The sequence below is a fragment of the Centruroides vittatus genome, unplaced genomic scaffold (genome assembly GCF_030686945.1).
Source record: "Centruroides vittatus isolate TY-2023 unplaced genomic scaffold, ASM3068694v2 contig_1416, whole genome shotgun sequence".
Lineage (NCBI taxonomy): Eukaryota > Metazoa > Arthropoda > Arachnida > Scorpiones > Buthidae > Centruroides > Centruroides vittatus.
This window is the reverse complement of record NW_027120889.1, coordinates 729,116-755,982: the sequence shown is the minus strand read 5'-3', so window position 1 is coordinate 755,982 and position 26,867 is coordinate 729,116. Positions and strand designations below refer to the sequence as shown.

Sequence of the window (26,867 nt, the reverse complement as noted above, 5' to 3'; positions counted from 1 at the left end):
TGTTATACGTCAGACTGGATCCAGAGAGTAGAATCAACAAACACCCCTCGATAATGGTATCTTTGATGACAATCACCTGCGTGCCGTTGTACTAGTATCTGAATGATATTCTGCCCTAACGATTTATAGGTTATTATTAATAAGTTTGCTTTTTGCCCTTACATTAATACTATTTAACATATTTGTTTTTACATGAATAAAACACTTGTAAGCAGTATATTAGGGTTTATCATACCGTAGAAATCAAATATTTAAACATTTCTGAAACTTCGGTTATCATAAAAACTATAAATTTTAAAAATTACAATTATTACCGTTTTCAGTTAGATTATTGTTACACATAAAATCAAAACAATTTTACAGCTGTACATTGATAAAGTAAACTCAGTCCGTTTTAGATTATGTTTGCTAAGCCTACATTGTAATTTCTTTTCGTTGTTTTCATCAGTCGTACAATTAATTCTTGGTTTGAAAATTTACTTGCTATAATTTAAGAATATTGTATATAAGTTATTGTAAATTTACAGTATTATTTGATCAAGAAAAGATTTTTAATTTCCTCTGCATTGGTGCTGTCAGCTTTATCCCTTTTCTTATCACTGGAGCACATCATATAAATGCTTTCCAGCGAGGTAGAATGAGAGAAAGCTAAAATAATGGCGGACATTGTTTTATATTTCCAAAGCGTTTTGGAATTTCTCTCATTGTTATGAGAAAATGGAACATTTACCTGACATTTAAAGAGAGGTCCTCACTCTACCATTCGACGGAAGGTCTGATATACGTGTATATAGAACAGAAAAACACAAACAATACAGTACTGCAGGTTATATTAATGGTTCATCTATAAGCACTCATGAGTACACAGCAAACTATTATAAGTCATTTGGGAAAAGGACTATACAGTATATACAAACGTCTTACGTTACATACTATTAAAATGTGTATTTATGTAAAACAGCTAATAAAATACTTAATTAACGGAATACAGTATTATAATTTATACCAGACATTCATGCATTATGCATGAATGTCTGGTATAAATTATAATACTATACAATGGGAACTTGCATAGGTCCGAGACTTTCGGAGATTTTTATGATAAATATAGATTAAAAAAAATGAAAGACCTCAAAAGAATAAAATTTTATAATAGGTAAGTAGATGATTGTATCATTTTATTTAACAGTAGAAAGACAAATGAAGAAAATTTTACAACAAGCTAACTCAATAGAAAAAAACGAAAACGGTTAAATTTACCTTTGATAGTAAAAATGGCGGCTCGTCTCTAATTCCAGCAAACAGAAGAAAGGAAACAGTGGGGACGCACGTTCTAACCTAACCTAACCTATTCTAATAATTTTGTTAGTAATAATTATGGTAATTTATTAGAATAGGTTAGGTTAGAACGTGCGTCCCCACTGTTTCCTTTCTTTTGTTTGCTGGAATTAGAGACGAACCGCCATTTTTACTACCAAAGGTAAATTTAACAAAAAAAAAACATACAATTTGAAATTGAAAAAGAAAATAATAATTGTATTAATTATTTACACATAACCATTAAAACAAATGATAATGGCTTAGAATATAAACAATTTTTTAAACCTATGCAAATACCAAAGGTACTTACTTAATTACAAATCAAATATACCACAGACCATGAAATTTAATATATTTAAAATGTAAATCGATAAAATTAAAAATAGGACCAGTAAGTTAGAAAATCAAGAAATAGAAATTTGTGCAACTATTATAGTAAGTCCTTTTAAACAATTGTTAACGATGCATATTCTTAGATATTTAATCTTTACTTATTTTTATATAATACAGAAAAATAATATTGTGCAATTTCGTATTTCAATTTCTCCGAAATACAGTTGCGTTGTATATTGTAACCGGATGCGAATATACTGTAAGATTTTTAAAGATTTTTATTGTCGGGTAATTTTTGTGTTTTTTAAATTTTAGTATCTTATTTATTTGTTTGTTATTTTAGAGTGTCGTAGTAATACTGCCGATGAGGGGCAGGTTAGCCCGAAACACGTGTAACGTGTGTACAGGAAAAATTACTACAGGAAAGGTAATAAAGAAATTTTGTTTTTTCTGAATCAGATCTCATCTTTGTGTCAATATCCAAAAACATCAGTATAAGGTCCTAATGTCAAGTTTGCCCGAGTAGACAATTAATGATAAATTAATATCCTACTATTCGAAACAAATGTTATAAATCTGTAATTATGAGTTTCGTAATTAAGATATACAATTGTTCATATTAGAATTTTGTATGCATTTGCAATTAAGAAAACGGAATAAAATATTGTTTAAATATCAAAATTCAAGTTTATATTGTTTTAGGTATAGAACTAAGCAATAGAACGTAAAAAATGAACAATATTCTATCCACAATCTGAGCAATTATTTGCCAGTTTTCGTTTTTCGTTAGTCGTTGAAGAGGAGCCAATTCGTCTTGATTTTCGTACAAATTCACTTTTTCCATCGGTTTCTCTTCCGTTCGAACTGAATTAATTACTAATAATTTAGCGACGGTTCCTGAAAATATGTTGAGAATAAATTCGGGAGGTTCGTAATCTTGAATGTATCGAAAATTATTGATGATGACCTCGAATACAATAGCCACTAAGACGACGAACATTGTAGTGCGGATAGGTTTGGCTGGAACGATAAAAGTTAAATTAAGAAGTTAAAAGTTAAAATAAATAATTTCGAATCATAAATCGTGGAACATTTTTGCAAATTTCTCTGAAATTCGATTAAATCTAAATTTCTTTTTGGTAATTATTTTTTAGATATTAGGCATATCTTACTACAGGTCTATTTTAATTTTGAAAAAACCTAACTTTTGAAAAAAATTGAACACAGAAGTGAGCCGGACATATGGCCAAGGCTGTTAACGCGCCAACCTATTTTCCGGAATATTTGGATTCGAATCCGAGCACACCCAGAAAACTTTTCGAGTGCTATGTCCCTCCCTACTTGAGTCACCAACGTGGGCTTGAAAATAGCCCTTTTAATACTAACAGGGCAAAAAGAGTAAACAGAAAAGAAAAAAAATTATAAAATTCAATGATAAATATGGTTTTTAAATATATAGATCTATATATATATAGATATAGTTTCTATAATTATTAAACGTAAATTGAAAACTACACGTTACGAGATACGATTCAAGATGCGCGAGTATCTAATTTCTGCTCAGAAATCTTACTATAAATTGCAGTATTTAACATTATTTATGATGTAAAACAGTATTTCTCAAGGTTTTTGGCTCGGGTTAAGTGTAAAAAATTGTTCTGGTGTCCTTCATGTGCAAAACAAAAAATATATTAATATATTTTAAATTTTAAATAGCTGCATACTATAATAACTGATACCCTATAGATCTAATACAGCTATTACTTTATTGTGCATTTATTACATCCAAGACCTTCCATTTTCGCAAAAATTGTTTCGTATTTTTTAAATACAGAATGCAGTACTTTTAGAATATTCGTAAAACGTTTAGCATCTCTTGAGGCAAACTAATGGCATTTTAACATGCATAAAATTTGTTAAAATGCAAGAGACACTATTCTATATATTAATATTAATTAAATGATTAATGTTTTACCTATGAGTTTAGCGACTTGAGGTACTTTCACAGTCGATGTGATAGTAACAAGGCTAACGGTTAATATTATAATCACCACACATCCTAAGGTTAGTTTCTGCCTGATGTCTGCCGGAATCCAAAACATACACAGTGTCAACAATACGGCAATAACAGAAATTACCCATTGTAATTGATATTGAGGAATTGGTTGTCTTCTTGCGAGTAGCAATATCAGCTCTACTCGTGGATAAAAGTGAATTCCGAAGCGTATATCTGTTTTATCGAGATGACATTCTTTCATGTTCCAATAAGGATTATCGTTGTTAAAATATTCCATATACGGCTCAGGATGAGGAACAATAAAATTGACGTCACTACCTCTGTTAGTCCAATTTTCCAAACTGATTTTGCATTTTGCTGCATCCAATGGATAATCATCATAATTGAAATCACATCTACCAATTAATGAAGTGGGTATGGCCCAGAATACGTCTCCCTCAGAGTGAACCTCAACATCAGTCGAATTAATTTCTGTAATGGAACTTTGTGGTCCACTGTAGAATTTAAAAATAAAATCAAATTAATTATTTAATGATTAAGATAAATAATGCAATAATATAACTATAACTATATCTATTTAAATAGGGATTGATTAAACGTATACGTGAAAAAATAAGAAAAAAGTTAAATAAAGCAATAACTATGACCATCAATTAATACACTGTAATTATAGTCGTTTAATCGACCAGATTGACGCCCTAACCCTTCATCAACCTTTACTTTGGAGGACCCGGAATCGAATCTGGCCAGTCGAAAATCCCCAAAAATTTTCGGGGTGGTCTGTATGGACGTATTGGATCTCATCTATGAACACAAGGTCGCCCTATTGTGGCCACGATAAGCTTGTTAAAAACACTTTCGTAGTGACCACAGAACGGAAAAGTTAAGAAAAGAAGTGGGATTCCGATAACTACTACAGTTGTCGAAACATCAATTGGTATCACCGTATGATATTGGCTGAAGTGAGAAGGAGATTATATTGGATTAGATTAATTGAGTAATATAGCAGCATTTGCGTTCTGCCAATCTGGGATCTCTTTCAGGGGACTTTCTATGGGAAACCCAATCTGATTTAAGTTTGACACTCCCTCACACTCGTGGAGAAAATCCAAAAATCTTCACGTGTCGAATCCATAAGTAAGACGCGAAGCAGCCAACTACTAATATTCAGTGGTTTTACAGAAAAAATTGAGATTGACAGACATAAAATTCATAGGGTAGCAGTGCCTCGTGCACAGATCTAGTAGGATTCGAAGCATCAAATAAAAAATAATAATAATTTTGAAAAATGAACTTACCCTGAATGTATTTCGAAAACATCTGGTTTCCAAACAGATTTTGGTGGCATAGTTAAAAATGAAATATTATTAAATTCTATTTCTTTCCAAGTTAAATGTTGATCTATCCAGTGCTAAATGAAAATTTTATCAGTTTAAGTTTCTTATAATTGTAGTCATTCTTTTAAATATCCCTTTAGTAACATAAAAATTAACGTACATTATTATTAATTCTACCAATTTGCAAACATCAAAATAACATTATTCATTATTGTTTTTGAAAGTGCAATTTTAATAAAATTTATTATAATTTATATGTCATTGAGAGTAACATAACTTATTTAGTTAATTTTTATAAACTTACGAGAAAGATAGTACAATCAAAATCCATGGTTTGTTTCTCTTCATCCTGAAAACATAAATGTAAATATTTAAATTAATCTTATACAATTATCCAAACCGAAACTAATAGAAATCTTACCACATTCATGATAGAGAAAGGAACTATATACACATAAACTTCTGTGACGTTAGTGTTATACTTAACGGGGCGAGCATTAACGTCATAGTCTGCTGTTAAATGCTGTCTTAACCTCCGATAATGATCCATAATCGTTTCATTACCAAATACCTGTAATTCCATTTCTGTAATAGCATCGATTCCTTCGCGTAAATGCTGAAAATCGTCGTTAAGATTTCCCTTCACTAGGAAGGGTAAAATACATAAAAACATCGTGTGGAGTTTATACGCAGCCATTATTATACGTCAGACTGGATCCGGAGAGTAGAATCAACAAACACCCCTCGATAATGGTATCTTTGATGACAATCACCTGCTGTTGTACTAATATCTGAATGATATTCTGCCCTAACAATTTATAGATTGTTCTAAATTTATTCAACTTATAAATAAGAATGAAAGTAAATTTTAAATAGTATTTTCTGTAATTTATTAATCTTACTAATGAGATGAGCAAAGAATGCCCTTATTTGTAGCGCCAATTAAATATCACGTAATATGAAACACATATCTCTCTTTTTTGCTGCGGAGTGATAGTCTTTGTACTTTTCTAAATAATATTCTTGTTTAATCTTATCGTAAATCATCCAATTTTCTAACATTTTAAAATCATTTCCTAATATAACTTCACATATATAACTGATTGCTTGAAGTTAAAACGATGCTAAGACATTTATTTGCATAGATCATCGATTTTATAATTTATTAGATGATTGGTGTGTGTTTGGAGATGAATACTTGTATCTTTAGACTGAATTGATGGCAAAGGCAATGGGACACTTGGGCAATCTGCTTGATAAGGAGGTTATTTATCTAATGACATGTTACACACGTGAAGACCTATTATTATTGTTTGGTAGTGTTATACACTCGGCCACTAATGGAAACGTAGTAATTATCCAAATAATTCTTAACTCTTCTATAATTATATTCATTAAATTTTCTTAAAAACTAAACATTTAATTCAATGTTATTTTTATTTATTTACGATATAAATGATTTTCATTCTTAATTATAATTTATCTATCACGATATAAATCTTAAGTCTATCCGTTGGTATGGGATCATATCATAATAAAACATGATATCGCGACATTTTCCTGATGAATCATTTTATCTATATTAGTATTATAAATTTAAGAACAAACACGCAGTTGCTGATATCACAGGGTAACATTCGAGAGGATATAAATTAGAATGCGTTAAGTGTGCTGTGGATAAGACTTTTAATTGCCTCTGTATCTGTGCTGCCTGTTTTATCGTTTTTCTTATGACTGAAACACATGATAGATGCTTATCTTCGAGGTAAAATGTCCAGAAAGCCAGAGTAATGGCGGACAGTTTTTGAAATTTCCAGTTAGTTTTCGAATTTCTCTCATTGTTATACATGTATATTGGTATAATCTTTTTCCGGGAAGATCTAACCTTTTCGTATATTGGGGTTGCCTATAATGATTATTTTTATTTGTTTTTTTAAGGCCGTAGTAGGGCATTATTATTATTATAATTCGCGTATCTGATTAACGGTAATAAATTTCAAAATGATTTTTGCAGATTTAAGACTCTGGCGATCCTGGTATGGATGATGTATTTTTTCTATAAATTTAATTTTTAAATTTTAAAATATTCAGCAAGAGTCTTTAGTTCCATGTTAATGTTGAACATCTTAAAATTCTATATTAATTCATAAACTTTTTTTTAATAAATGTAAAAGTGTAAAACGTATAATACGGAACCCTACTTATTTGTTTGTACATATGTATACAAGGGTTTTTATAAAATAAGTCCCACTTTGAGTACCATTGCGTGGGAGATATACAGGAATTCATCAGATGGCTCATGTAAGGCCATGCCAACTGGTGTTTTTCAGTGCAATTACTCCCGTTACAGTTACTAATGTTGGCCGTCAGTGTTAAAAATGTACAGTACGTAAGACGTATCAACTTTGCCCTAGAATATAGGCAAGTGCAGAGCCTCTCGTGATCTAGAAATGTCGAACCACACAGTGTAGGTGTTAAGAAAACACCTTCACGCAGTTAATTAACAGCTGACTTTAACGAGTATTATTGGCGAATTACAACCTCAACGAATCCTGATACGTTATGCAAAGTCAGGCAGGAGTTGGAGTCACACATAGACCCACTATAATGTAATCTCATCACCTAGCCGCTCTATTTGGAGTTTGGTCGAACCTACGATGGGCCTGATAAAAAAAAAAAGACCTTCTTAGGGCCCAAAAGTCGGAAAGAGTAAAAATAATATGGTTAGCTATACCGGAAAATATGAGGTTTCTGTTGAAACGTTTAAAGCTGATGATGCATACGGGTAGTTTATATTAAACGGTATTAATGCTAACGGAATAAAGATATATTTAATTCCGAAGTTAAGACAATGACGAAAATATACACATTTTCGAAAATGTAACCAGAGTTATGTAACAATATGTAAATGAAATTGGAATACTCGGAACCACCACTAGAGAGCCAGACCAGTTATAAATATGTTAAGGACTTGATGGTATGGTAAGAAGATTATACTTCCGTTTTTAATGTAAAAACGTCAGATCCTCCATAGAAAGGCTGACGTTGATATCGTTTTAACCATGTGAATTTTCTACTTACTGTTTGTCTTTTCGTGAAGTTTTTCTTCGTGTGTTTTTAGCTGTTACTTCTGTGGTTGGTGAAAATGGATTAAACATAGACTTGAAAATGTGTATATTTTCGTCATTGTCTTAACTTCGAAATAGAAGATATCCAGAGTTATGTAACAATATATTTAATTATCAAAATTCAAGTTTATATTGTTTTAGGTATAGAACTCAGCAATATTACATAAGAAATGAACAATATTCTATCCACAATTTGAGCAATTATTTGCCAGTTTTCGTTTTTCGTTAGTCGTTGAAGAGGAGCCAATTCGTCTTGATTTTCGTACAAATTCACTTTGTCCATCGGTTTCTCTTCCGTGCGAACTGAATTAATTACTAATAATTTAGCGATGGTTCCTGAAAATATGTTGAGGATAAATTCGGGAGGTTCGTAATCTTGAATGTAACGAAAATTAATGATGATGACCTCGAATACAATGGCCAGTAAGACGACGAACATCGTTATGTGGATAGGTTTAGCTGAAACGAAATATAAAATTAAAAAATTAGACAAGAAAATAAATAATTTCGAATTGGTAATCTACGAAAATTTTCGCAAATTTTAATGAAATTCGATTAAATAAAAGTTTTTTTTTTAGTGATTATTGATTAGATATTAAGCATATTTTCGGGTCTATTTTGATTTCGAAAACTCCAACTATTTTAATATATTTTCTACTACTTAAAATTGTTTCATTCAAACGGGCTGTTTATGTAGAATTTTCCTAGTTTTCTTCACCTTTGTAGCGCTAAATATGGATCAGTTTACGTTAGAAAGTCCTCCCGGTTGGCATTTTATCACGTGTCGCATTGCCGTAGACAAATAAACATTTCTTTTTAGTTATTTATTTATTATAATAAAATACCTATAAATAAGTAAAAATTATAATAGTAAGATTGATTAAAATACGTTTTTAATATTTTAGACGGGCCTTTTTAATGCCGTAAACAGAACACCGCGCGACTTTGTCCTATCGCGATTGAATTGAATCAGAGCGTTGGGACACTAAAAGACACTAATTATTAGTGCCTTTTAAGTGGTATTAAATAGGCACTATTAAATGTAATAATTTATTCTGGTTTTCTTTATGGGCTTTTGTAGAAACTAACTGTATTCGATCTCATGAAGAAAGTTTTTGTAACCTTCTGCTGAAGAAGGCCGATAGTTCGGAGTATTTAATAACTACATACAGATTTGTGTTACAATAAATATCTGTACAAATAGGCTAATTAATGGACGGCATTTTTGCTGTGCAAAATATACTGATAGGCAGTATAGGCGTAAACAAAAAATATTTGAACTTTGAAAGGTCACTTCAAAACTACACATTATAGAATACCTTTTATATTTTAAACAAATGATTTGTTTAAGGATTTCTAAACGAGAAAATGTGTTAAAATGCAAACGGTACTGTTTATTCTAGGCATAATATTAATTAAATGATTAATATCTTACCTATGAGTTCAGAAACTTGAGGTACTTTTACAGTTGATGTGATGGTAATAAGGCTAATAGTTAATATTATCAATACCACACATCCTAAAGTTAGTTTCTGCCTGATGTCTGCCGGAATCCAAAACATACACAGTGTCAACAATACAGCAATAACAGAAATTACCCATTGTAATTTATATTGAGGAATTGGTTGTCTTCTTGCGAGTAGCAATGTCAGCTGTACACTTGGAAAAAATTCATTTCCGAAGCGTATATCTGTTTTATCGAGATGACATTCTTTCATGTTCCAATAAGGATTATCTTTGTTAAAAAAGTTTAGGTTGAGTCCAGGTTTAAGGAGATTAAAATTGACCTCTCTGCCTCTGTTAGTCCAATTTTCCAGAATTATTTTGCATTTTGCTGCATCCAATGGATAATCATCATAATTGAAATCACATTTACCATTTAATGAAGTGGGTATGAACCAGAATACGATTCCGTTAGAGTCAACTATAACATTAGTCGAATTCATTTCTGTAATGGCACTTTGTAGTCCACTGTAGAATTTTAAAAAACTTCAAATTAATTAATTAGTTATTTATTTAATGATAAACACTATAATAGTATATTACTACATCTATTTAAATAGAGACTGAATAGGCCTATAAGTAAAGAAATTCAAAAGAAAAATATAATTGAAGTAATAAGAATGATCATTATTAAATACCCTACGTTTATACGTAATTCTACATTAAAATAAGTAAATTTTCCGCCATTAAAACTAATGAACAACGGCTACTGAGGAAAATATAAAAAATGGCTTGTGTTCGGAGGTAGCCGTTGTATGGAGGTTACTTATTCAAATTAGGTTTCTGAGAAATGGTCTCTATTTAGAGGTGTCCTTTATAGGAAGTTTGAGTGTATTTCGTTTCGAAAATTGAACTTACCCTGACTGCATTTCGAAAATATCAGGTTTCCATATAGAATTTGGTGGCATATATAACTTTGAAATATTATTAAATTTTTCTTTGTTCCAACTCAAATGTTCGTCACTCCACATCTAAATCAAAATTTTATCATAGTGTAAATCTGGTCAGTTTTGCGGTAATTAATATTAGATCCACATTGTAAATAATCTAAAAATTAATATACTAACTTATTAATTTATAACATTATCGAATGCAAATTTTGAAGTCACTGACAGCTTTAATAATTTTTTTTAAATTTTTTTTTAATTATACGCTATAGAGTCTGCAGCAATTATTTAGTTAAATTGATCGTAGAAGAAATACACGAATTGAATATACTAGTATAAATAAAATAATTTATGCTATTTATATAAAAATTTCGGTTTCGATCAAGAGAATACAAACTTACGAAAAACCATATACAATCGAAATCCATGCTTTGTTTCTCTTCATCCTGAAAATATAAATGTAAATATTTAAATTAATTTTATACAATTATCCGAACCGAAACTAATAGAAATCTTACCACATTCGTGATAGAGGCAGGAATCGTGTATACATTAACTACTGTGACATTAGTGTTATACTTAACAGGGCGAGCATTAACGTCATAATCTGCTGTTAAATGCTCTCTTAACCTCCGATAATCGTCGTTAAGATTTCCCTTCACATGGAAGGGTAAAATACATAAAAACATTGTGTAAAGTTTATAAGCAGCCATTGTTATACGTTAGACAGGATGCAGAGAATGGAATCAACAAACGCCCCTCGATAATGGAAACTTTGATGACAATCACCTGCATGGGTTGTTCTAGCAGCAGATTGATATTCGGCCTAACAATTTATCGATTGTTTTAAACGTATTTAAATTATAAATGAGAATAAAATTAAACTTTAAATAATATTTTGCTTTAATTTATTAAAATTCGTTAATGTTACTAATGAAGTGATCGAAATTTTAGATAAGAAATGTTGATAAAGAAAGAATTCTTTCATTTATGGCGTCAATTAAACATCAAGTAATATGAAAAACAAAGCTTTCTTTTTTGTTGTTAGAGTACTACAGCTTTTATATTTTAATATAAAAATAATATAATTAAATAAAAACTATAACTCTTATTATCTTTTCATATCTTTCTAGTTGATTGCACATCCGATAATCAAGGAAATATTCTTGAATATCTGCAATTTCTTCGCGATCTGTTCACATATCTTGATGATTTACAACATGCAGATTTTCTCAACAACATTCGACCATAAAAGTGTATTGAGATTAAGTTACAAAAAGTAAAAAATGAATGAAATTCTGTAGTTTTTTTTTTTTTTGTTAATGTTATAGTGAATAGATAAGCGAATTTTAGAGGTTTACATATCTATTTCACTATTATATTTATGGTTATGAAAAGAGAGACGGACAGACGAACATGGGGGGTTAAAGGAGATAGAGGGTTATCAGTATTAAGCAACGGACTTTGCCCTATACGAAAAGGAAAAAAGAGTGATAGCAAAGTAAGAATCTAGAGGAAAGAGGAAATAAAGAAGGATAGGAAAGTGTGAAAGTAGTAACCATGAGGCCCCATGGGACCCCATGAGCGTCTGCCTCGCCTTTATTAACGAAAAACAGTATTACACCTGAATACATGAAAATAACAAACATATTTACAGAAACAGCTGGATGATTTTCCAAACAGTTAACTTGACTGGTGAGAACATAAACAAAACAGGGATTCATGATCGATAACCCCAGGTATTACATTAAGTAACCGAAACAAACATTGGAATACCAATACATAGAAACATGAAGTAAAATGTCGCGACAGAATCATTTGTTGTAGTGGATACCCGTACAATAAGGTAAGTGGTAGCAGTTGAAATGACAGTGGAGATACGATGATGGTAGACCAAGAACAATGGAATTTGATGACATGAACCCAAAAAACAAAACAGTGATTGCCGAAAAGAACATCCCGGAGACAACAATACGACGAATACAGTTATGCCAAATACATCCCCAGTAAAATAAAGAACATAGGACAAAGTTTTATGCCCGATGTGGTGAGCAAAACACGCAGAAGGTGATTCCGGTAAAAGTTCTGGTTGGGTATACTGTGGGATGCGGAGAACCGTGCAAAAGGTGTAGCATTACTCTTGGTTGTTATATTCAAATCTTTTGGCCATTTCAGTTCGAACATGTTGAAGTGCGGGACAGTCCTTACTCATTGTGTTATGGTTCTGCTGAGGGTGCTTGCTTGTCCTGCAATTTACACAGGTTGGTGCTTCCTGCCGCTTATTACAATCTTTGTAGAGATGGCATTCCCCGCAGTGACTGCAGGTGTTCTCTTCTTCAGTACAGGCTTTAGCCCTATGCCCAAATGCAACACACCTAAAACACTGTACGACGAGTAAAAAGTCGTAGATAGGGCATCTACTCCATAATATGTTTATCCTTTTTTCTCTTATTAATAAATTCCTGATTTCCGGGGTAATCTCGATGATCCGAGATTCGCAGTCAGTATTTTTTTGCCTCATTGGGAATTTAGTAATTGCTTTCTCACAGAATTCTTTCCTTGTGAAGTACGCTTGGAGATTGCTGTTCTGTCTGTACACTGTACGTACCTATGAGCTTTTCTCTATGTCTTTTGAGACTGAAGCGATTTTAATAAGCGGTCGTCTTTTTCTCTGCGATTCTTAATTCAATCTCATTAAGCTCTCGAGATTGCTAAATCGAGCTTGTTAGCGCCGTCCAGGCTAGGACAGTCTACCGCTACACCTCCTTCCTCGATTTTCCGTATTCGCCTGACCCCGATACCAACTTTTGCGGCTTAACTGTAGAAAAGAGAAGGTCCCTTGTTTTCTCCAGTTGAATGAGTTCGTGTCATTTATGCTATAAACTAGCATCGTATAATCAGAAGTTGGAGTTGGAGAAGGGGGCTTAATAGAGCAAGTTCCCTATCTCAATACCTCGCTGTAGGTGGGAGATGAGCTATCTTCCCGCTTTTGATTTCCACTACCTAGGTCGCTCCGTAGAATGTTGACTTCTTCTCTTACCTCTGATATGTAGTCTATCATATGCTCACATTGTTTGGTAACTATCTTTTTTAAATCTTCCTTGGCTTCATCCATCGCCCTGTGCGCTTCTTCCAAGAACTCTTTACCCTTATCTATATTTTTATCTATGTCTTTCCCTTTGTCTTTGACGCTATCTCTTGATTTATCTCCCATCCTGACAGTATTAACTGGCAAAGAACAAAAGCCAAAAGCAGAATGTTGACTGGCACGCTGGAATGGAGACCCAACAGTAACCCCTATACGAGGATGGCCAACGCACTAGATACAGTCTTAACAGTAATCTCAAGTAGAATGTTCAGCGCACTAGTCTATACAACTAAGTACCCCGAAGAGCAAACCCTCAAGAAAACAGGAAACAGACACTCACCAAGGGATCTTGGTCTGTAGTTCACTGGAGGACTCTAAGAAGTATGTCCTATATCCCGAAATCAAATCAACACTTATCTACAGAAATATTTATCAGCAAACTACAAACCCCAACCTTAACAGCATCAATATCAACTGGACTGAAAGCTGGAATAATAATATCAACATTCTTCCAGCAGAATGGAAAGACACCACTTGGAGGATGATCAACAACATTATAATGTCTAAAGATTTCCTTCATAACTTCAACCGATTAAGAAACAACAAGTGTCCACTCTGTGGAAAAGTAGAAGACACACCTCATATTTTTTATGAATGTATTACCGCAAAAAAGACCTTGGATCCGTAAGATTTTTAACATCTCACTCAGTTGGGACACTATTTTATATCACATTGATATCCCCGTGAAGAACCAAAACAAATACCTCCTCAACAATATGCTAGCTCTCACCAAAAGGCTGATCTGGAAGGCAAGGTGTGCCCTGTTTTATGACAATAAAAGATGGAGTTTAACGCTTATCGTCAACAAGATAAGAGAAGAAATTACCCGCAAAATTAGGGCTGATTACAACACTATGGACAAAAAAAAACTTTAATAAACTTTATAAAGGAACTAACTCTGTGATCTGGAAAAGTGTAAATAACAAAATAGTTCTTAATGATCAATGGTAGAATATATATGCCATTATAACTATATTCCTAAATACTCTGTAGTTTATTGTAATATTTTTAATGCTACTTTGTTTTAATTTTCACTAATTTATAAGATTAAATGTATTTTGTACTATGGTCTCGCTATACCAATGTAATGTCAACTTATTCTTTATGGCAATATATTACTCTTTTTTGTTACATGTTAAATAGTATGCTATGTAATACTCTCCCCCAAACCCAATTTATGTACATATTGTAAATATCTTAGCCTATTACGGGTTCTGGGATTCGATTGTATACACTAATTATAAAGTCCTAATTGTTTTTCATTGCTTGTTATAAAACTAATGTAATATGTTATACCAGCCAACCATTGGCACTGTAACCGGAGTTTTATAAGTATTAATTAATAAACTCTATTTGAAAGTAAAAAATACTCCGATGCTCTAAGTTTGTTGGGATCAAATATCCCGCTAAACACCATCTTCACAGCCCTTGCCCATCCCCCTGCCCCAATGACGAAGAATAGCAATACTGGTCTCGTCTGCCTTTATTACAAAACAAGGAAAGTTGTACACATAATAGTTATGTTAAAAAAAACAATTAACAAAAATAATTGAATTGTTAACAACACGAACGATATATACAGTCGACACCCCAAGGGGAAGTGGAAATGTGTCGAGTTATCCGATGTGTCGACTGAAACGAAGTTGGAAAAAAAAACCACAAAACTACAATTAATAAAATTCACTTTACGCAGACGTATTTGACATTAATATTTAAATCGGATAGTAATATAGCGTATAAATGAAATATATTAGCGTATTAGTGTACAAATAAAGCTTTTTAGCTTGCCCACCGCTATAGTTCGAATGCTATCGTCCCACGTGATCTTTATGGCGACATTGCTAAACGGCCTTCCTATCGGTATAATTTTTGCTGTTCCGCTTTCCCGACAGCAAAATTTGAAAATTTTCAACTTTGTATTCCGTCCGCTTCGACGGCAAAAGTGACGTCATTTTGCCGTTCCGTCGACGGTTTCCGTCGTCTGTTTCCGCATGTGAGTATCAGGCTTAACAGGAATTCTTCAAGGCCAGGCCTGCACAGTTATTCCTCAAAGGATTTCGTGTGTGTGGCCCCCTTAACAGAGTGGTGGATGAATTACTTTAAGCAATTAGCCTGGTATACAGGCAGGAGCATAATCTGCTTAATTTGGGAAGCAATGGATAAGAGGGCCCCTTTTGCACCATCTTAGGGCGATTTCACACCTTAATCGGCGTATAATCGACAGAATTCGCTTTGTCAGTTTACATCAGTGACGATTGGTTTGAACAATCAGAATGAGTGTTAGCCAACCAATAACTGTAAGTTTTTCTTATTTTTAAAAAATGTCTTTGTGATCTGCCCGATTAATATTAATCGTGAATTCGCGGATATTATCTTACTTCGTTTACCAATTCTTCTGAACTGTGAATTCTTTATTTTATTTAATTTTTTGCGCGTTTTAATAAAATCAAATTTAGCTGTAACTCACTGAATCTATCGCAAATATTTAACTTTTTAAATCTGTCCAACTGATCTACTAGTCGTGTTGCCGTGACAACAGTAATAGAACCGTTTCGTGTCAACACGAATCGAAATGGTCCAATCCGTTGTAGTGTGAAATCGCCTTTATTTCACTGGCCCATCGTCCAGAGAAAATGGAAAGAAAAGAGACGATTAATATGTCCGAAGCCTGTTTAATAGAAGCACGGTTCGTCACGATAGCGAACAGAAGACTTCTAGTCTTTATTGAACTATCACCCCGCAGGGGTAGTGGGCTATTCTCGGAAAGTAGTGCAAATCCGAGCCAACCCGCGGCAAAGGAGGAGCAAGCTCCAACTCTTCGCCAGTTTCCAAAAAACAGTTTAATATCGAAGCTTCTGGTAGAAGCGAATCAGATATTAAGCTGATCAGAACAGATTTTAAAAGCCTTTAATAAGAAAAAAAAATTATTTACAGGCGGGACTTAGGCAAATAAGTGGCAATATTAGCCAGAAAACTAAAATAACATAATGAACAAGTGGTCGCGACATGGGCTTGGAATCGCCAACCAGATGGTTAACAATTATAACCAGAGCACGCGTGACATGGGCACATAACTGCCTGCCATAACATAATACAAATACCTTGGAGGGAGACAAGGTTGAAAAGCAAATGATGGTCTAAGAGGAAAGTCTAAATGTGGCTACTGACGTTGTGGGGCTGGAGCTATTGCTGCACTACGGTTGTAGTCGCCTAGATGCTGTCGATAAATGTCATTACTCCATCGTATAGAGTCACTAACCATTAGTTTCCTCATCAGTGATGCATATTTTCGGCCGATGCCCAATCGTTGGAGTGTGGCTTCATTCTGGGGATCGTAGCCTCCTAGAGCTCCTACCACAAAAGCACTGATGTGTGTGTCGTAACCTCGTTCTCTGAAGTGATGTACTAGACCGCTGTACTTAGTGATTTTTTCCTCACGGGCAGCTTCGAATGCAGATTGTCCATTCTCAAACGGGGTCGTGACGTCCACAATTGTCGCAGTCTTTGTAGGTTCATGGATGATCACGAGGTCCGGGCGGCAGTTAACTTCATACCCCGGGATCCGTTGATTCACTAAAACCGTTGCGTCCTTTTTCTGGAAGGCTTTAACCAGTCTCTCGAGTATCGCATTATGTCGGCGAGTTATCAACCTGAAATTTGACGGACAGTGGCAAAGTACATGAGAGAGGGTTTCTCTGGAGAAACTGCAACGGCGGCACTTTTTGGTTTCGTTGCCAAACCTCTTGTGACCACGCAGGGCGACCACACTGAGCCTGGCGCGGTGCACAAAACGCCAATCGGTGAAGCGGGTGTAATGTCCATTGTTGAGGAAATGGTTGCTTGCTGCGTGCCTTGCTGTTACCCCGTAGACCTTTCCTTGATCAGGCTTGGAGAGGAGTTTACGTAGGTATGATTCTTTTAAGAGGCAGCACAGAGTTCGTTGGCAGTCTCGCGCTTTGACAGGTAGTTCTTTTGCAGTGATGACGGGTAGATTGTTGTCACCAGGTATCCAGGAGATGCTCAGCTTTTTCCGCAGGCGTCTTGAGGCCATCCTTAGTCTTGTCCACATTGATGATATGTCGGTGGATTCTGTGCCGAACTCACCGTCTACTGATCCGTCCAAATATTTACACGTATCGTTGATGTTGGGGGTTCTTCTGATTCTTCTCTCCGTTACAGCTTTTAAGGATTTCCAGGCGATTTCTCTGATGGCTTGATCTCTGGAATGGAAGATGTGGGTTGCATGGCAGATTTGGGCAATATCGGCGAGGGCGCTGGAGGGAGTCACGTTGGCTCCTCCTTGTTGGTAAGGCAAGACGACGACCTCCGCGCTTGCCCGCTGCGGTAGTCCCAGCCATCTCTTAACGCATCGTTTGACGGTTTTGTCAATCTTGTTAAGCTGTTCCTTTGGATTAGTGCCTGCGATGAAACAGAATGAGAGTTTTGGAGTAACGAAGGTATTGAGTGCATCGATCTTCTGCCACGGGGCAAGTTTTGATGCATCCAGCTTGCTTACTACGGATATTATGCTGTCGAAAGTTGCATCCTCGGTGTCACACTTTGTAAATCCCGTTGGCACTCCCAGATGTCTGTAGGATTCGTCCTCGCGCAGGTTTGGAATACGGTCGCGGTTGAGAGTGAAGTGCTCGGGGCCAGTACAATGGGCTTTACCTGCAACAGACAGAGTGGCACATTTCTGGATGTTGAAGTGGAATCCGGCCCAGTCTGCCCATGTGGAAATGGAGTTCAGCTGATCTTGGAGTCCTTGTGCAGATTCACTTACCAAAGCGATATCATCTGCATAGGCTAATACATCTATGCGATGGTTGTGGATTTTGTAGCCTTTCCCAAGGTTTTGAATACGGCGAAGTGCTGGCTCTAAAGCTAAAATAAAGAGTAGTGGGCTTATCGGGCAGCCCTGTCTCACGCCCGATCTCATCATGATCGGATTGGTGTAGCCTGTGGAGGTTCTTACCCTTGTGGTGCAATTTTCGTATAGGCGCTGGATGGTACTGATGGTGTTGTGATGTGCTCCATGCCATTTAAGGGATTCCCAGATGACACTGTGGGGAATGTTACCGAAAGCATTGGCAATGTCTAGCCATGCTATTAGGCAGTTTCTTCTTGTTCTCCTGGCATCTTGAATTACAGTACCTAGAAGGAAATTGTGTTCGATGCACCCTTGATAGTGCAGGAAGCCCTTCTGAGAGGAGGAAAGACGATTATTATTGGTGCACCATCTAAGTAATCTGTCCGCCAAACAGGCAGTGTAGATCTTGCCTAAAGTGTTTGACAGACAGATCGGACGCCAGTTGTTGATGTTGTGCTCACTTCCCTTCTTGTAGATAAGGACTGTTGTTGAAGTTTTCCAGGACTCAGGGATATATTCAATTCTGGTGATGGCATTGAATATGGCAGAGATGATTATTCCATCTGGATCTACTCTTCTCCAGTGTAGGTAACGTATTTGGTCCGGTCCGGGAGCAGTGTTGCGTCCTTTGGCCATCCTTGCTGCCACTTCTTTTGGGGTGAATGGAGCGCAGAACGGGTCTTCCGACGGTTCCAGTTGGTCCTGTTCAATAGGGATAGGAGAGCTACAAGTAAAGGAAGAGCATTCATTTACCTGTTTAAAGTGTTGGTATATGCTGTTAGTGTCAATTTTGCAGTAACGGGAGTTGCTTTCAGTTGCATAGTCAAACGCTCTTTTCCGGTTCACTCTGTAGAGTCTTTGGAGCTCGCCGGCTTCCAGTTGTCTTGGTCTGTCATGGCTAGATTGTTGACTTTGGCGTGGGCTGTGAATGTTGCAGATATTGTTCACAAGGTTGGTGAAGTCTAGTAGGACAGTTTCCAACATGTCCTCGTCGAGGACTGAGTCGAATCGAGATGCCCATGCTGATACCCATTCTGGGGGGCGTCTAGGAACACCCGAGCTCTCAGAGGATGCCGCCGAGGTCGAGGGTCGGATGTGCTGCTCAGTGGTCCGGAGTGGTTGTTGCTGCTCGTTGAGAGAGATGAGCGATGTCGAAGCAGGCAGGCTAGGTGAAGGAGCAATACTTAAATCGATCTTAGCCGGAGGCCGGGAAGCGATAACTTTATCTACCGAAATTTTCGTGTCCCCTTCTTGATGTCTTTGGTGTTACGGGTGTAGTTATGTTGCCGTTTGAAATACAACAAATTATTCGTTTTACAATGAATCTGTCTGGAATTAAACAAATTTGAATCGTAAATCGCGTCTATTTATTCGATTAAAAAAAATAGTATCGATTCGTACTAATTGTTATTTTACAAATTTAATTATTCGATTTATTTTCCTTTAATCGTCGACAGATGGCATCTGTAGCTTCCATATGACGAAACTAGTGTGGCGATTGTGTACCTAGAAATTCCAATACTGTATTTAATTAACATATCTTAGCCTGAGAGATAGAGACAGGCCGGAAAATTACACGATAAACGCAATTGTTCATTTTACCGCCATTGGGGTCGCTTTTTGACACTTTTTCTAAACTTCTGTCATCACCCGAGTTAGAAAGCATTTCTCTTGTTTTTAAAAAATTTTTTTAGTATTGTATACGTTGTTTGCTGCGTTTGAACACAAGGGTTTTCTGTTTTCTGTAATTGTCCACATTTTTGTTTCGTTAATTTTTACATTTTGTGTGTTTTGGTGAAGGAAAACATTATATGGTCATTAAAATCAGTGGATCATCCGGTTAACGATAATCCACTAAACTCATCTCTGCTATTTTTATAAATGCAGCTTTGTTTGTTTCCCTACTGCAGTTGGGTTTGTTATATTATTATTCTATCTCTCTGTGCAGTATAAGTAGCTATCTGTAGTTTAATATAAAATAAAACGTAGGCCTACTGAAAGAAGACATATATGTCCGATTAAACTTTGTCAGGTATTTTTTAAAACTAATTTCATTACATCCTTTTCCAGGAAAAAAACTAATTTTTCCCAGTTTATAAATGGACACTTGATTCTGAATTCTGTTCATTTTTTAATGAAAGTTAGAATTTGATTTGTTTTAAGGTTTTTCTGGAATGTAGTTGTCCATGAAAACTAATAAAACGGTTGGATGTAGCAGATGTTTATCAGAAGGAAATATCGAATGAGCAATTAAAAAACTAAACATTGAAAAATTAAGTCTATCATAACTATTATCATCATCACATAAGAAGCATTGGTTTAAATTACTGTAAGTAATTATTTCCAGTTATTTTTTCGAATAAAACGTTTGTTTACACAAATTGGAAGCCTATGGATTTTGTTGCTACTATTTAAACAGTGCAATTAAACACAAACTCTTTTCGGTATATTTGGACATTTACATCAAACTTAACAAATGTTCTTATTTTGGTATGAAATGTGTATAATTCGATCTCCGTATAGCAATTTCGTGTTTTTATTTTGGTGTTTACCGTTATAATACAGTGGATAACTGTGATCCTTGTACTACGTTCGTCGGGTTTTGTGCAACGAGAACATTGATTCATTTCAGAAGAACTAGGTAACAATGTAAGAATGTATGTGGGTTTTTTGCATTTCTCAACTACAAGTCTAACTTTTTTACCTTCCTTATGTTTTTTGCAAATGCAAATAATCTTGGCATCTTTGGATTCGGGTTATGAGATCCTTTAAGGAGAGTTAATATGGAGCTTAATGGTGCTCTTTCAAGTTTTTAACCTTTCTGTCTACGTTTGTAACAATTTTTTCATTGACCCGCTCACATTCCGTTTTTTTAATGTATTCTTCTAAGGATTTTTTGTAGTTTTGTCTTTTCATGATGACTAGGTGCTTACTTTTGTCAGGAGTGGCGTATTCACTATAGGTAGATAACGCCACCTAACAGTTGTTGATCGTGGTCTGGATCAGCCACGGCCACGTAGAGGTTTTTGAGTTTTCTTCACGTTAATAACACCTAAATACGGGTCAATACCTGTAGAAAGACCATCTCGGCAGATCTATATGGTCGTGTTGCTGTATACAACAACAACGACCATATAGAAAATTCACTAGATTAAATTTATGTATGATAACTATATTTACGATGAAAATAATAATTCTGTTATTTCAAAATAAATATTAGTAACCAAGCAAACGACCTACCGAAAAATTTCCGATTTTCCGTGGGTGAATCCACTACTGCTAATGACTGACAGTGTATTGTCTTTAGTGACGAAAAACTATTCTGTCTGTAAACGGATGACCATCTTGTTAGTGCAGAGACCAGATAAGCGCTTCAATCCCGCCTTTACTGTTGAGATGCCCTCGTTGCTGGAGTTAGTCTGGAAGCCATTTCGTAAAAGGATTGCCCATAATAGTTGTGTAATAGAAATTGATGATGCGCGCAGCAGCGAAACATTCATGAAATCATGTTTTGCTTTCCACGACCGTATTGCGTACAGCCTTTTGCCAGAAACATAATGATTCGGGCTGCACACGGATAGTGTTTCTAAGGAATGTCTCTGACACGTTGCCACACATCTACCCGGATTTGTCCGTGTATCCAGATGGGACTCCAGCAACAGACAACTAAGAATATTAATTTCTAGAGGATCCAAAGCGATAGTTACATCTGTGGACAAATATGTCATAGGAAAGCGTACTATTCCTGTATGCTTCCATGTCCTACCGTATTGCCATATGTATCCAGACAAGAGAGGCTCTACAAGCAGTGCCGGATTAAGTCTCTAGCGGGCCCTTTTGTATCTTCATATTGTTAACCATTGTCTGTATGTTGAAATTTTACAAAAGGATTTACACTGACCCAGAATTATTTGTATGGTCATTATTGTTTGAATAAGTTAATCCTTGAGACTTTACAATTCATGTAAATATAAAATATATATATAAAAAGATAAAATGTTTTTCTATAGGAAGAACCGCAAAAGACCATAGCATTTCCTGTCAATACAACAATAACAGAAATTATCCATTGTAACTGATACTGTGCAATCGGTTGTCGTCTTGTAAGCAATAATGCCAATTCTACTAGTGGATAAAAGTTATTTTGGTATTGTACGTCTATTTTATCAAGCTCTTTCATATTCCAATAAGGATTATTGTTATTAAAAAATTTTAAATATAGTTCGGGCATAGGAAGACGGAAATTGACTTCACCGCCTCTGTAAGTCCAATTTTCCAATAGAATTTTACATTTTGCCACATCTGACGGGTAATTATCATAATTGAACTCGCATTTACCAATTAACAAAGTAGATATTTTCCAGTAAACGTTTCCAATTGAAGTAATTAGAGCATTATTTACATTAAATTGTGTAACTGCACTTTGTGGTCCACTGTAAAATTTAAAAAAATTCAAATTAATTTTCTTAGCAATTAAGATAAATATTGAATTTTTAGTTTTTCATGACGTAATTTTACTTTAACATTAGTGGTCAATCATAATTTTTGAAGCGGAGCGTTAGCGAAGCTTCTTCTATGTGGCAGAATTGTGTTCGTTCTCAAAATCCGTTCGATGGATTTTGATTAAACTCTGCCATTTTCCATTAATTGCGATGCGGAATCCAAAAATACAATAAAAATCTATGTCCATGACTTCGTTTTCGAGATATAAGATCGTTTTACCAGCGAGCGCGACGAAGCGATATCGCTCGACTTTGTCGTGCGATGTTTCACGGTCGCTAGCATGTCTTGTATGGGTTTCTAGAATCGAATTCGTTCTCAAAATTTAATGAATCGATTTTGATAAAACTTTGCCATTTTCCGTTAATCGAGACGAGGGATTCAGAAATGCAATGTGGGTTTATTTACATGTAAAATTCTTAATTTGTTGTGAAACCGTGTTGTATTATCTTAGAAGTGTTGAACACGAGATCGTGTTAGTAACAATCACATGGCTTTTTTTTCAACTAAATAAAGGTGGAAAAAGCCATGTGATTGTTACTAACACGATCACGTGTTCAACACTTCTATGTAAAATTCTAGTGGCGCTATCTGTTACACTATTTCATTAAAAACTGTTTACATTTTTAATTGTTATAAAACAATATAAGGCTTAATTTTGAGGGCAGAAGTGGGTTTTATAAAAAATTGTAAATGTTAATAACGAGTAAAATCGTCATTAAGTCCGACCCTACTCGAGATACAATACGCGACCACCCTTATCTCCCCATCCCGTCGACCTTAAACCACCAAAATTTAATAGTACGAATTTTTCTCATACACAAACCATTCTGCAAAATTTAAGAAATTTTCGAAAAAGCACAGGAGTTATTAAACTCTAAAGGGGATAAAAAAATCGTGCCACACACAAACACATACACACACACACATTAACATCGTACATACAGAAAAAGAACTGTAACTAGTTTTTGCATTTTTAGACGTATCAAGGTCTCCTTAGTACAAAAATGTAAAAGTCTTGAGGGTCATTTTTTGACCGATTGCCACACTTCTCCTGTTATCTATAACAGAGCCAAGAAGTCCACGACTTCGTTTTCGATATACAGTACAGTGACAATGTCTATGCTCTATGACACGACGAGAATATGTTTACTATGTTTACACTGATATTCAGCTCCTTTACTTAGAGATTTCAAATGAAAATAATTATCTTAGGCTGAGTTTATGCAAAAATGCAAGAGAACAAGAGAGAAAAACAAGAGAGGGAAAGAAACCAAGCTAAGCAATGGTTACGCCCCTACAGGAGTTCTTCTCGTGTTTCCCTTCTACAGTCTTTCTATGGAAAGAACCGACCTGGGAGCAATGTCACGCTGATGTCGCTTCAATTTAATCAATCAGCACATTCCTTAATGATGTCAGCACTTTTCACTGAATACGTCAGGTAATATGTGAATTTTATTTTATTTTCTCTCATTAGATGGCAGAACGAATTTCTTTTAATTGTGTTAATTTTTATAGCATTCATTAACTGTAAAGAATCATGCATTTAACAACTACTGTAGCGAACTTTCTCGTATTCCTATACCAAGACGTAAGGCGTCCATAATACTGTTTAACATGTTCAACAAATCAGCGATGTTATTCACTCGGACACTAAGTGTTAATAATTTGGCATATCTTATATTTTACTTTGTAAATTCATTACTTTCTTCAAAACAGTTGTTTTAACAGGGAGGATCTTTCTGATATCCTGGAGGAAGTGCCACGGGAAGAGTTGAAATATTAATCCTGGATGAACCATGAACGTCTTTCTTTTTAATAAGTGAACTTTTCAATAAATTGATAGATTTTTGTGTTCGTTATTAAAATGCAGCTATTTCAACGATTCTAACACTAAAATAGAATACCAGCCTTATTTCAACACCATTGACTTTGACATATGAGACTTAGTACAGAAATTTTAATTAAATTCTGAGATGTAGAGTTAAACTTTAAAAATATTTGTGATGATATGCCGTAGAGTAATCTCATTTAAGATAACAGCGGTTGCCCAGATTCTCGTTGCTGGAAAGGGTTCACTGTATGGCCCATTTTTAAGGATTTCAATCAAGCCTCTATCATTTAGTCATCCAAGTCCTAGCAAGAGCAGAAAGACCCTTTGGAACTTTGTTGGATATTGTTCTTTTGTTGCTGGTTTGTGAAGGGCTCCATAATAGTTCGAGCTTCAGGATACCAAAATTGTAAGTTCGACTGGATTTAAATTTTGAGACCGACGCAAATCCATTATGAGGTACCATAACCTAATAGTGGCATCCCCATAATGGCTCTCTCATAAAGAGTTAGATATGAATCTAACTCTTTATACCAAAAATTGATTTAATTATTAGTAATCACATATGAACTATCTGTTCATAAGTTATATTCTTAAATTATACGAAATAAACAATATATTTGTGATCTACAATGGCCCACCAATAGAAAAATTTGGGCAGCATTGTTCTATTATCATACTATATACTTGTTATGTTCGTGCTAAGTTGTATAATTATTGGACTGCAATTTCTAAAAATGTAGACCTATAAATTCCAACTGACCTCCGTCCGTCTGTCTTTTCTTAATCTGTAGAACGGAGTTAAATAAATAAAAGACGAGATCAGATATAGAAACATTAAGCACGGAGGCCCGATTAACTACATACAAACGTCCGATACAAACCGGAAGTTAGTTTATTTCAATTCAACACTTTCCCTGAAAGCAGATAATAGATGACCGGCACGACTCTATTGTTAAAGGAAATGTATGATGTACAGGGGCAAGACACTACTAATAATTTGAGGCGGAGAGCATATATTTTAAATTAAATAAATTAGAAATATGATTAAAAATTGCAATCCGGTATTGTGACAATGTCACAATAAATAATTGCTCGTTATTTGTTATTTAATAGTTCTCCTACGTTAATTTATGTTGTAAAATTTCACGTTTAAATAAAATAAAATGTCAAGTTCATATAAATTTCATAAACTTACGAGAAAGATTTCGCCATCAAAATCCATGCTTTGTTTCTCTTCGTCCTATAGAAAACGTTTAAATACGAATTAATTTTCATACATAAAAACGTATTTAAATCGACCTTAATAGAAATCTTACCACGTTCAAGATAGAGAAAGGAACCATATACACGTTAACTACTGTGACGTTAGTGTTATACTTAACAGGGCGTGCATTAACGTCATAATCTGCTGTTAAATGCTGTCTTAACCTCCAATAATGATCCATAATCGTTTTATTACCAAATACCTGTAATTCCATTTCTGTAATAGTATCGATTCCTTCGCGTAAATGCTGATAATCGTCGTTAAGATTTCCCTTCACTAAGAAGGGTAAAATACATAAAAACATCGTGTAGAGTTTATACGCAGCCATTGTTATACGTTAGAACGGATCCAAAGAATGGAATCAACAATCAACAATATAACAAGATAATAGAAATACAAAGAAAATAGAAAATAGAAATGAAATCTTTGGTAATAATCACCTGCATGTTCTTGTACAAGTAGCTGAATGATACTTGATATATGAATGAAAGACTTTGTCGTGACTCGTGAAGCGCCGAAAATACAAATGTCATTTGTTACGCCTATAATATATAGACACTATTCCATCTCTTGATGCACTATAAACTGGCCCTTATTTAGTTGTTGAACACGCAAACACTCCAAGAAAACCACGTCTACTAACCGCAGACTACGAAAAGGGGGGCACGAGTTACAAAAAAGGGCATCACATACAGTGTATAATATTATATCAAAAATTACAATTTT

At 34.8% G+C, this 26,867-nt stretch overlaps 2 protein-coding genes and 1 non-coding gene across 3 annotated transcripts; all 3 read right to left on the bottom strand.

Moving 5' to 3' along the window:
• Positions 1-2,320: 2,320 nt before the first annotated feature.
• LOC136968196 (neuronal acetylcholine receptor subunit beta-3-like) lies at positions 2,321-5,707 on the bottom strand. Its single transcript, XM_067262169.1, has 5 exons — positions 5,429-5,707; positions 5,312-5,356; positions 4,969-5,081; positions 3,629-4,164; positions 2,321-2,673 (listed from the first exon to the last, which is right to left on the bottom strand). The coding sequence occupies exons 1-5, from the start codon at positions 5,702-5,704 to the stop codon at positions 2,342-2,344; spliced, it is 1,302 nt and encodes a 433-aa protein (XP_067118270.1). The 5' UTR covers positions 5,705-5,707; the 3' UTR covers positions 2,321-2,341.
• A 2,537-nt stretch (positions 5,708-8,244) lies between these two features.
• Positions 8,245-26,480, bottom strand: LOC136968197 (neuronal acetylcholine receptor subunit beta-3-like). The gene is made up of 5 exons (XM_067262170.1): positions 26,194-26,480; positions 10,927-10,971; positions 10,497-10,609; positions 9,571-10,106; positions 8,245-8,594 (listed from the first exon to the last, which is right to left on the bottom strand). Exons 1-5 carry the CDS (start codon positions 26,467-26,469, stop codon positions 8,263-8,265), a joined length of 1,302 nt encoding a protein of 433 aa, XP_067118271.1. The 5' UTR covers positions 26,470-26,480; the 3' UTR covers positions 8,245-8,262.
• On the bottom strand, positions 16,417-16,601 carry LOC136968239 (U2 spliceosomal RNA). The gene has a single exon (XR_010879629.1). It is a non-coding gene; the product is annotated as a U2 spliceosomal RNA (small nuclear RNA).
• Positions 26,481-26,867: the final 387 nt, after the last annotated feature.